This window comes from Dryobates pubescens, chromosome 20, assembly GCF_014839835.1.
Source record: "Dryobates pubescens isolate bDryPub1 chromosome 20, bDryPub1.pri, whole genome shotgun sequence".
Taxonomy (NCBI): domain Eukaryota; kingdom Metazoa; phylum Chordata; class Aves; order Piciformes; family Picidae; genus Dryobates; species Dryobates pubescens.
Genome location: NC_071631.1, coordinates 15,352,014 through 15,364,149, shown reverse-complemented (window position 1 = coordinate 15,364,149; position 12,136 = coordinate 15,352,014). Strand labels below are relative to the sequence as shown.

Below are 12,136 nucleotides of genomic sequence, written 5' to 3'. Positions count from 1 at the left end.
TGTTGAATTAAGGAATTAAAGAGCTGAACCCCCAGTCTCCTATAGTACAAACTGCTGCAGTAGGCCACATTCTGACTTGGAAAAGTTATATGAATTCTACATATTTTTTTATGTTCCATAGAATTCAATACGCCACAATCTCTCTCTGAATCGTTATTTCATCAAAGTACCACGTTCCCAGGAAGAACCAGGCAAAGGCTCATTCTGGAGGATAGACCCTGCCTCTGAAAGCAAATTAATAGAGCAGGCTTTTAGGAAAAGGCGGCCTAGGGGAGTACCTTGCTTTAGAACCCCTCTGGGACCACTCTCTTCTAGGTAAGGAAAACCAGATGAACAAAAAGACTATGGGTGTTGTTTAATCTTCAGGCTGATACAGGCTTTGGATACAGTCACAAGTTTAGTAATTTCATTTAATCTAGACTCAGTATTTAAATTCTGTGTGATTTACTAGAAGGCTGCCCCATACACTGAGCTTGGTTTTATTGCTTATTTTTAGTGTTAAAGAATTGACTCAGTCTGCATAACTGTCAGACTGTTAATGTAAACAAGCCTTGCTATACCTTTGGGCTTTTCTTACAGAGTTATAATTTTAATTCCTAACTGCCATCTACTGCATTTTAAAACTGTTTGCAAAGAAAATGATCATGTACCAACTGCCACTTCATTGAACTCAGAGATCACAATTATGTATTTAGTTTGATGATGTTCAAGCAGAATTCATGGTGGGGAAATAACATGGGTGTAAATTATGCCCTCTGTAAAGTTATGGCCTTTCTGCTGGTGCAGATCTTTTATTACTTGCCCTGTAGCCTGAGGTTTGCTCACCGCTCCTCTCCACCAGAAGAAACGTTCATGTTTCACAGATTATTTAGTCTTCCTAAGAAGGCATCCAGCCACTTTTTCTCCTTTAGCTTTATCTGAAGTTTGCTTTTAAATTCTGTCCCTATTTAACAGAAGCCTTATAAAAAGATCATCAGAACTGCTTTGGGTTGTAACTGTACTGGCCAGAAGGCTGAGGTGCCCTCCTGTGGGCAGTGTGTGTTACGGTCTCTTTAGAGGAAGGTCACTGTCTTTCACAGTTCAGGAGTTAAAACACATCAGCTGCTGCTTTCGTTTTTAAATACAGAAGTGCCCCAGCTTCTCCTAATCACTCTGGAGTGTTGTCTGCACACTCCAGTGGAGTCCAGACCCCCGAGAGCCTGTCCAGGGAAGGATCTCCAGTGCCGATGGAACCTGAGCCTAGTGCTATCCAGCCAAAACTAGCGGTAATACAAGAAGCACGATTTGCACAGAGTGCCCCAGGTGAGGAATCCTGCAGTAAGCATTCCTGGCTTGGAGGTGGGAGAGGGCTGATACATAAATACTACCAAGACTTCAATATATACTCTTAAAAAAGGTAAATTTTTAGCCTCTTGACATTTGGCAAATCTTTGATAAACACATAAATATGTCAAGGAAACTCTGCACACTAACAGATCTGCATGCTGTTCTCTTTGTTACTAAGCAGAGATTGTACAGGACTGTGTAGTAGCAGTTGTCACTTCCTTCCAGAACATGTTCTTTCTGGTTTAGAAAGAAGCCCCCAAAACTCTAGGGTATGTGGGTTACAGAAACAAGCAAATGTCTTGCACACATCTGTGGGGATGTCATCCTTTCAAAGGTGGGGATGCAAAGAACTGAAGGGATAAAGAGAGAAAGAGCAAATCTGTGTGATAAGTACCACCCTATTTAAAGGAAGAAAGAGCATAAGGCATGATGGGATAAAAATGTAGTTATTTGATTACCCTAATTGATACACTTCTGCCATCCATTTTCTTGACAAGCTGGTGCTACAGAAAGGTCAATTCCCATTCTGTGGGGAAGGCAAACAGAGACACTAGCTTTCCCCAGCCTAGGGGGCTGAGAGTTTTGCCACTGCAGATATGCTCCACACAACACCTGAAGCACATAGATGTTGTTCCCAGCTATAGGCAAGGTTTTTACTAAATGACTATTAAACACAGCTTAGGTAGTATAGCTGCATTTGGAGAGGGGCTGTGGCCCAAATGCTATATGGGTCTTACTGAGCTAGTACAGCACTCAGCTTGAATGCGTGGGTTGCGATAGCCATGTGTCATAATCTTCACTGTCTCACTTTATTTTTTGGGTCATTCAGACATTTTAATTTTCTGAGTCTTTAGTGTTAAGTTTAAAAGAATGACTGGCTTAAAATAATTAAAATTGGAAGCCTAATTTTTATCTCTTTCTTGGTAGGATCACCTCTATCTAGCCAACCAGTTTTAATTACTGTACAACGGCAGCTACCACAAACTATTAAACCTGTCACCTACACTGTTGCAACTCCTGTGACAACATCAACATCCCAGCAGCCTGTAGTTCAGACAGTTCATGTTGTCCACCAGATACCAGCTGTGTCTGTCACAAATGTGACTGGATTAGCACCAGCAAACACTTACACAGTAGCTGGACAGGCGGTGGTCACGCAAGCTGCGATGGTAACCCAGCCCAAGGTAGAACCTCAAGAGAACGGAGACCACAAGGAAGTTAAAGGTGGGAACCTATGGGGTTAATTGTTTCGCTAGCTTTTGGTGTATAGAAGGATCATTATTTGAAACTTACTTGCAGATGAATGCTTGTAGTGTTTGTCTAAAACTGAAGCTTCTGAATCATAATTTCCTGGGGATGGTATGCTTTGTCACTGAGGGTTGATTGAGTAAAAACAAACACTTTAATGCTTTCTGGTTTGTAACAACGTTTTATCTTCTCTTGCAGTTAAAGTGGAGCCTATACCTGCTATTAGTCATGCTACAATAGGAGCTGCTAGTCGTATCATTCAGACATCTCAGACCACCCCCTTACAGACAGTTACTATAGTGCAACAGGCACCTCTAGGTCAACACCAGCTACCAATAAAAACTGTAACGCAGAACGGAACGCACATAGTCCCCATCACCACTGCCATACAAGGACAGGGCAATGCTGGTACGTATTGTGTCAGGTTTCTCTTGCTTTCTACCTGTGAAGCCCTCAATGTGACCAGTGCTACATTTTTTTAATTCTTATGTCTTTCATAGTTATGCCAAAAACTAAGTTCTAGAAAAAATGTTGATTACAGCCTTTTGCCTTTTAAGGTATTGTTCCCTCCCTGTTGGTAAGAACCAGTGTTTCTCTTCATTGATGATTACCTGAACAGCTATTTATTCTCTTTGTGCTTAGTGATGGCAACCCATCCTCACTCCTCATTAAACCCTGGATAAAAACAAGTTTTAAAGAAGTTGCTGTCAAACAGTGCCATTAAAATGGTAACTGCTCCCCAGATGATTTGTCAAGAACCAACCAACAGGAAAACCAGACAGAACTTGCTTGTGGGTTGGCTTTTTGAACTGTTACTTTTTATTCTGTTTTTATTGAACTGATACTAAAAATTACCCAAAGTCTCTAAGATTCTGAGATCCTTCTTTTCTGAATGCCATCTTTCCTTGCTTAGCCTCTGCAGTCCATGTGAGTAGCTTTTCCATCATTTTCATCCACTCGTGCTTGCTCACAGCATATTCAGTTTTGGTTTACTTTGCAGGTGCATACAGCTTCTTCCAACAGTTTCACTTTGTGATGGTGGCCTGATACTTTATTACAAAAAAGCTTCTGCACTATGTTAGCAGAAATAGCTTTAGGCTATCTAATATCAATAACTTTACCTGCATTTCTGCTCTAAAGGCTTTCTAAGGGAGTGAATTATCTACTTTGTTTCCTTTTTACTCTTTTTCCATCACTGACATATATAGGTCAGTGTTCTGTCTGCTTCCACCTCATTTCCAGCTTAAGTAAAGCAAAAGACAATCACTGTCAGGCTTCATATATGCTTTTTTTGTCAGAAGGTATGTATGAATTGAGCTGAGAGTCCTATGATATACACTGACAAGTTAATTTTAAAAGTTAAGAAATAATTCTTTTTGTCTTTTTCCTGGACTCTGAAAACTGAAGGTGTTTTCCTTGGCAGGGAGGCCTGATGGCTGCTAGGCATGTTTAAGCAATTGGGCTGAACACAGAATGGTAATGCTTCCTTCTCTGTCACTGTGTGCAATAGGACTGTGCTGGCAGTTCCACTCTGGAGATTCCTGGGCTTAAATACCTTATGAGATGTTTACATTTTGAACATCCAGTGAACAATGTATTCCAGCTCCTGGTCTGTTACAGTAACTCCTAAACTAGCAAGAAACATTGCAATTCTCAGTCAAGGCATCTAAAGGAGGAACTTGCCCTACATAGACACAGATTTGTTTCTGTGTGTTTACAGAGAAGCCTGTGTTCACGTGTATACATTTTCATTTACACACCTGTATGTGTGTATTTGTCTTTGGAGAGAAAAGATGTGCAATCTGCAAGCTAATAACCTCAGAGCAGCATCTGGTCTAATGTTTTGTATTTGTAGTAAGAAGGTACTTTCAGATCTTATTTTCGACAAAACAGTTTGGCAGCACATTTTATTACCTGTCAGTCTATCTGAAAGCTTTGAAGTCCGAAATAAATTCAAGTCTCTTATTGCAGAATAAAATTATGTAACTGGATATTCTTTATTTTGACTTCAAGTGTAGATTTCAAACATCATTGTTCTCTTGTGTATTTCCTACTTTGACATATCAGTTGTGACAGCAGCCAGCAAGTACCATCCAGATCCCGGGGTGAACAATGCAGTAATAGTCTTAATGTATGCTCGAAGGTGAAGGGTAACCTTCTTCTTTTATTTAAGCAATGCTAAGTTAGCAGTAAAGCAATTTATTCGTAAGTAGATCTCTCTGTGTCATCTCTGCAAAAACTGCACAAGGAATAGTTTTGCTAATAGAAGCTGAATGACTCATGAGATGTAAGAACAAATTTTTTTACAGTTGGAGTGAAGCTTTTTGCACTGGGTAAATGTTTTCTGAAGTACCTGTCTCCACCAGTAAATACTAAGTACAAACCACTTTGATTGCACGCAGAGGTGATATTCCACGTATTCCCTAGGATGGTTTACTAAGAACAAATAATAACAAGAAAAGTAGAGTATCAGCTGAAGGAAAGGAGCTTGTGTGTAAAAGCAGCAGGTAGTTCGATAAAGTTTAGATCATTTTTTCATGAAATGAACAAGTAAATATATAATCATTATTTTGCATTGTTTGCAAAGACATTTGAATAGTTGGTTTAATAAAGTCAGGGTTTGTCCTGAGAAATGGACTGCTGAGAACAAGTAGAGGGAAGGAACCTGTAGATGTCTCAAAGTTTAAAGGACTGCACTTGCTCGTTAATATCCTGACTCTTGTATGGAATAGTGTAGAATGTTTGAACTATGCACATTTCAGTTGATCTGATTCCCTTGTGCATTTGAAGCTAATCAAATGCACCATTTCCTAACATTCTTGCTTGTTAAATCCTTGCCTTTTCCTTACATTGTGGATAAATGCCTTAGCATCTGTTACAGAGGAATTGCTGCTTGAGCCATGTTCACCTCATGGCTGCGTTAATTGCATAACTCTTCTTAAAGAACTGATGGCCATGGATGGACATGACAAGGAGGTGCTCTCCTTCCAGGCCACATGATGCATTCTGCAGTGATCCGTAGATGTGGCCAGAGCCTACTGAAAGGGAGGTTTGAATTCACTTCCCACTTCTATCACAAATTATGGAGCAGATTTGCTTTCGTTGCTTTAATCCTTCTCTGCCTTCAGCACCCTGTTGACAACATGGAGATAATTCCCTCTTCTCCCACCTTTGTCCAAATCTGCATGAATGTGCTGAGTGATTTGGGAAAATGTCCTTCGTGTTTATACAGAGATTAAACAATTGGACCTGAATCTCGATGGGGGTTGCTCATACCCAACACTATGCTGATAACGGAATTCATCATTCTAATGAAAATCCAGGTTTGCTTTCAGTATCATCTGAAAGCAACGTGTGACAAGGATTAGGCTGCTGAAGTTGTTATCTTTTTACAGCTGCTGCGAGTCCCTTGCATATGTTGGCCACCCATGCATCTGCATCGGCGTCGCTTCCCACAAAGCGCCAGAACGGAGACCAGTCGGAACAGCAGGAACTCAAACGTATCAAAACAGAGGATGGAGAGAGCATAGTCATAGCTGTTAACGTGGACACCCCGTCCGTGGCAGTGAGTGATAAAGGCAGCCAGAACTAGAAACTTAGGGGAGTTTTCTTTTCTGTTTTCTTTTTTTCCCCCCCTCTTTTTTCTTTTTCTTTTTTTTTTTTTTTTTTTAATTAAAAGAATAAACTCCATGGTGCCAAAAGGAGACACTTAAACATAACACCTAAAACGTTGGAACATGTTCTCACGCAGTGGGGAAAGGGGCCCTGTGATCAGACTTCAACTTTCAGCACTGAAAACAAACCCAACACAGGTGGCCTTAAAACTTGGTAATTTAAAGTCAAACTGCAAAACATCTTGTTCCAGAGGCTGTGACCCCCGCTCCTACCTGCCCCCTACCGAACTGTGTACACTGAGAATGCAGTGTTGGGGAGGGCTGCAGCTTTAACAGAATCTCTATCAGATTATTTTAAGGACTGAGTATCTCAGTGTAACGGCAGCATGATAAGCGCTTAGTGTGAACTGGTTTCAAACGATTGTATATTCCTCAAAGGGAACAGAGGCAAGGAGCCATTTCCTACATCTTGGCAGCTAGCCTTTCATAATGACCTACCCAATGCAGTTGTTGGTAGATATGCAGTATTTTGTTGTTCACATGTGGAATTAGAAATTTTTGAGGTGTATTTTCATTTCTTTGCAAAATAATGGGGTCTTTGACATTTCAAATCACTCCATTTCTACTCCGGAAACTTTGGAATCACACAATACTTTTCATGTGAAATTTTGTTTGGTAAAAAACTGAATGTAGGGTTTTTTTAACCAATGGAATGATTTACTTTTGTCTGTCCTGTTAAAGTTCAGATGAAGCTACTTTATTACATCTGCAAATTTTCATATTTTAGCAGTTGCCTGATAAATTTAATCAAATTTTATTACCATGTGTAGTGATCAAATGCTTCTTTGGGCTTGCATGTAACTGATTAGAAATTACAATGTAAATGAGCCGTTAACTGACGTAAAGAACTGCTATGAATTTGACCAGAGCTGCACTTACCTGTTTCTCTTTCTGCTACCTTTTGCTGTTTGTTACTTTGTGTTGACTTTGACTGTCCCTGGCATATTTTTCCAGTCTAAAGTAAAACAAGAGTCTCGCTTAATATTGTGTATGTTTAAGATAACAGACTGTTCTTCATTTAGAAAGATGAAATTCTTTATCACAAGTCCTTTTAAAAAGAGTAAAATTATCTTGTCAGAGGTATATTCAATATTTTTAAGCTTAAGCACCCATCAGTAGAAATTAATCTGACCGGTTTCTCCGTAACACTTTTGATGTCATACACTGATCCTTTGGGGTCTCCATTAAGAGTAGCTGTTGTGGTTTTCTAACAGTGGCTACCAGATTATTATTATAACTTTTTTTGTTTGGGTTTTTTTTTTTTTGTTTTTTTTTTTTAAAGTGTGTGTTCTGCAGTTGAACATTTTAAAATGTATTGGTAATTTCTCACTTTAATTGTGGTAATAGATTCCACTTTACATTTCAAAATTAAATTTGAACATAAGGCTGCTGTTCAGTCTTTAATTCACATCCCATCTGATCTCCTCATGCAGTAAGGTGAGTGGAAGCTAGATAGTTGGCTTAATTTGAATCTGAGTTTTGTCATTTTCTGTAATAATGATGCATTATTTATATTTCCTTTCCCACTATGAAAGGGGAAAAAAAAAACAACAACCCTGTATTTTCACAATGGACTGAACAGTTTGGAGTGGTTTATTTAGGCAGCTTTTGGAAACTATTTACCTAAAGACCAAATATGAGAAATCTGTACAAGTTTTGTGTTCATCCACAGAATGGAACTGTTACGATGTCTCTGCAGATAAATGCATATTAAAAAACTATGAAACAAAACCTCTACAAAAGCTGAATTTATAACAGGCATTAAGGAAAAAGGAGAAAAAAAAAAAAGGCATAACCTGAAAAGCAACATTTCTGTAAAACTGCAACATTTTCTTTAGAGGTTTTAAAAATAATAATAATAATAATAATAAAAAGTAAAGTTTTAACATACTTTTTTTAAGGAAAAGAAAAAATAAATATCCAGTACTAGTAATTTAATTTGGTGTTGAATGAATTGACTAGAATGTGGTTTATTTTCAGAAGTGAGAATCTGTTCACAACTAGGGCTAGGTGAATAATAGTGTATAAGATTTTTTTAAATAAAATTAAATTTTATTCAGCAAAGTAACTAAGTTGAAGTTACTCAAAAAGTGTGTTTGAAATATTTATATCAATTTGGGGGTGTTGGCTTAAAAAGGCCAAGGTCCTCCTTACTGTCATTTAACGGTAGGCAAGCTGTGTTGGACTGGATGATCCTCGGAGGTCCCTTCCAGTCCCTACCTCTGCCATTCTGTGAAGCTGTGTGATGCCCTCCTGGGTAGAGGGGGAGATAAGAATATGGTCTGAGTGCTCATCCTGTTACGTGGTGGTTACTTTCTGGTGCATGTGGAATTTGGCACAGGATTGTGCTTCATTCGGATGGATGAACCCTCTGAGAAAGCTCCGTGATGTGAGAACTGCTCCCCTCCTTACTCAAACCACCCGTGCCAATCTGTGCCTTGGCTGATGCCACATCATCTGCAGTGCTCTTGGCTAATGCAGACTTCTCTGTCATGTGTGTCAGGCCTTACTGAATGGAGCTGTTCCCTGGATTGTCCCTGTGTTTCTGTGCTTCCCACCACTAATGCAGTGGTGGTTACTGCAGGACAGCAAGGGCTGAATGAGATTCCTGTCACACTGCTGCTTCTGCCGTGATGCTCGTGACCTTTCTTAAACAGGCCTTAGACACCAATCGTCCTGGACTCCCAGGGTCCATGTGATCTTCCTTTTGCAAACAGAAGATTTTTTCAGGTGACTCATGTATGTAGAGATTTGACCTCCCTTCAGGAGTTGATGTACCCTTTCCTTTTGTGTTCTAGGATGCACTGTATTACTGCCTTTTGGTGCCCCTTCTAGACTGTACTTGTTCAGTGCTCTTTCTGTCACGAGTCAGCTTTTGTGTAGTCTTTCATACAACTTTGAAAAAGACACAGGATTCTAACGTAAGGAAGACTTCATCACGTGTTTGCTTCTAGTGACAAAAGGAACCTTTGGGGAAGGAAGGGGAAAAAAAGCAGTAAAAGAGGGGCATTGAAATTGTGTAGTAGGAAAGTGAAGGATTCACCAGCGTGTGACTTGAGCCTGCCCTTGTGAAGCGAACATTGTTCTGTAGCCTTTGTATTTAGGTCAGCAGAATCTGCCACAGTCCTTCTGGCCTACATTATAGACCTAGTCTCGTGTCTCACATCTTCTGCCTTCACTGATTCAACTTGTCTTTTTTACTGCAATGTGAATGCCTGAAGGTTCTGAAAGTAGCACTCGTGTTCTGTGGCTCCTGCTGGCATCACCTGGAATTATTGCACTAATCTTTCCCTTTCAGGATTTTCAACTGTGACACAGGTGCTGTGGAAAGAGACAACAAAACAGAGGCAGATAAGGCACTGGGTTATTTTTAAACACAAAGGAAATTTATAATCCCTGTAGCTGATGCTGGGGGGTGTACTTCAGTTTTCAGGATTAGTTGTGCTTTAGACTCTCTGCAAATTCTGCCTTTTCCTCACAGGTGACCAGTCTGCACCACTGGCCTGTTCCCCTGCGGTCGGAGGGGCTCCCTGTGGAGCAAGGCTGGCTCCCAAAGCTGTGTTTCCAGTGAGAGTTAAGACAATTGTAGTTAAAGGAGTAAATGCTAATGGACTTCTGGACACTACTTGTCTTAAGCAAACAATTTAATATTTAAACAGCTATTTAATCCTCTTTTGTCATATATAGTAGACTTCTGACAGCTTGTCTTGCCCCCTTCTGCTCTGCAGCCTCATGTAGAGCAGGGTGTGCTCAAAAAGGGACTGCTGGCTTGTTCAAACTTGTGTTCCATGGAGTGTGTGCCCCTCAGGGGAAATCACACCATCCAGGACAGCTGGCTCTTCCTTTGCATAGCCCAAACTCTAGGTGAGTATTACTGGTGTATTCACAGCACAGCCAGCAGGCTGATCCAGCCTTAGGCTGAGCTGCGTACCTGGCCCTGCCACCATGCATTTGCACAAACAAATCAGCTTGGTGGACACATGGTCTGTCTAATACTAAAGTACTATTTATTTTCCAGAAAAGTGACCATCTCAAACACTATTCTGTACTTACTGTAGGGGTATGTTTTTCTTTTATCCCACTTCATGACATTCTGGTAACAATTAGCCCACATAATGCAGTACAGTAGCAAGTGATGTGATGAAGTGCTGGCAGAGCAACCTGGAGCCAACACCAGGTGGGAAGACAACTACTGTTACCTGACTTTCTATCTCTGTAAAATCACCTATAGGCTTAAGGATTTGCAGATAATACAAGGAGGAGGAATGTGAGGCTAAACATGTTTAGGTGTGCATTAAGGGATTCCACTAGTGCAGCACCAGTCTGTGTGCCCAGCTGGGGCTGGACTTAATCTCCATAGGTTCCTTCCAACCCCTATTTTGTGATTCTGTTATTTTCACTCTTCCTTTCACACTTGAACAGGTTTTATGGGGAAGTTTTACAACTTCAGCAGAGTTTTAATCCACCATGAAATATGCTCATAGTCTCTGGTCAGCTGTAGGATTGGAATGGGAGGACAAGGGATCGTGCTTCAGCAGCTACCTCAGACCTTCAAAGCACTGCGCAGAAAGCTTAATGTTTTAGTCCAAGTCATTTCCTTGCTCTTTAAAGTGAGCAGAGTTAACTTGATCATAAACAGCTTACAGCTGCACCACAGAGAGGATTTTACATCATCCTTGGAGAATTGTTTCCAGCCCTGTCCTGTGCACATACCACTCCAGGGAGACAGCAGCTTCCAGTTGGTTGTTCTGGTACAGCTGTTAAAAGGTAAGAAGCTTTAGAGCTGTAGTAAACAATGCTGAGCAAGGACAACTTTGCACTGGTAGTTTGGCTCATTTTGGTATAATACCCACAGAGGTATCCCAGGGATTTAGTCTCTCACAGGTACTTTCTGTTGTCTGTTTCTGTGGCACACTAAAGCTTCTGTCCTTCAAGAGCCACCACTCTTTCCTCAGGTACATATTTATTCCCCCAAACCTACAGCAGAAGGAACTTTGTGATCATCAGTCGTGCTACAGCAAAATTAGTCACTTTTATTTAAAAGAAATAACATATTACAAATAAGTGTGCAAAACAATTTCTGTGATTAAATACACATAAAAGCAACATGCAACCTTGACATCGAAATCTGCGTAGGAGTTAGTCCTTGGTATGTTACATGACACAAAAAGAAACTTGTCAGAGTTTGCAGCTAAACAATCTTAAGGGTGATCTGGCATGTTCAGGTTTGAAGCATCTGTGAAGTTAAGTTTCAGAAGAGCCAAGATTTCCCTCCCCCCAGTCGTTAGTGCTATGAACGGAGAGCTTGTGTCTATTTCAGTTTCTAGTTTGGTACCTTGTGCCTTTGTTCAGCAGTAACTGCTAAGCGCCAGATAATGGTTTTAGGGAAAAGCGAATGATTCAGTCAGTTTAGTCTCACCTACCTGTCCCTAGGCCAACAGTATTTAGTACGCAACATCTCAAACAAAAGAAAAAATAAAAAAGGAAAGTTTGCAGGTTTAAAGCCATTGCAGACGTATACTTGATGCCACCTGGTTCATTTCCTGTGCTGGGTGTGTAAGGGGCCTGTCCAGTCTTCCCATTGCAGCACAGTGGCTGCAGAAGCAGGCAGCAGAGCTGGCACACCACTACTGAGCGTGCTTTGTAAACCTGGAAGGGCTGTTCCGTGACGGGAGGAGTCGCCTCTACAGCTACAGGACCTCCAGCTGCCCAAGCACCTTAGGTGCTTGCTCCATACAGTAAGGAGAGATTGGCTGTGTCAGCCAGTTCCCAAATGTGCCTTCAGCTATTATGTACAGTTTGGCATCTGACAGTGTTGCTCGTTCAACTCCATCACCAGCGTCAGGTGTACAGGAGCAGCAGGCTGTGGCCACCCAACTACTGCCCAA

At 40.8% G+C, this 12,136-nt stretch overlaps 1 protein-coding gene across 1 annotated transcript in view; it reads left to right on the top strand.

Annotated features, from left to right (window-relative positions):
- Window positions 1-6,197, top strand: part of FOXK2 (forkhead box K2) — a 60,690-nt gene extending 54,493 nt beyond the window's left edge. Inside the window, exons 7-11 of the mRNA XM_009897912.2 lie at window positions 122-315; window positions 1,127-1,302; window positions 2,254-2,550; window positions 2,773-2,982; window positions 5,970-6,197. Coding sequence (XP_009896214.1) covers window positions 122-315; window positions 1,127-1,302; window positions 2,254-2,550; window positions 2,773-2,982; window positions 5,970-6,166 — 1,074 coding nt within the window. The 3' untranslated portion in view covers window positions 6,167-6,197. The remainder of the gene's footprint in view (window positions 1-121; window positions 316-1,126; window positions 1,303-2,253; window positions 2,551-2,772; window positions 2,983-5,969) is intronic.
- Window positions 6,198-12,136: the final 5,939 nt, after the last annotated feature.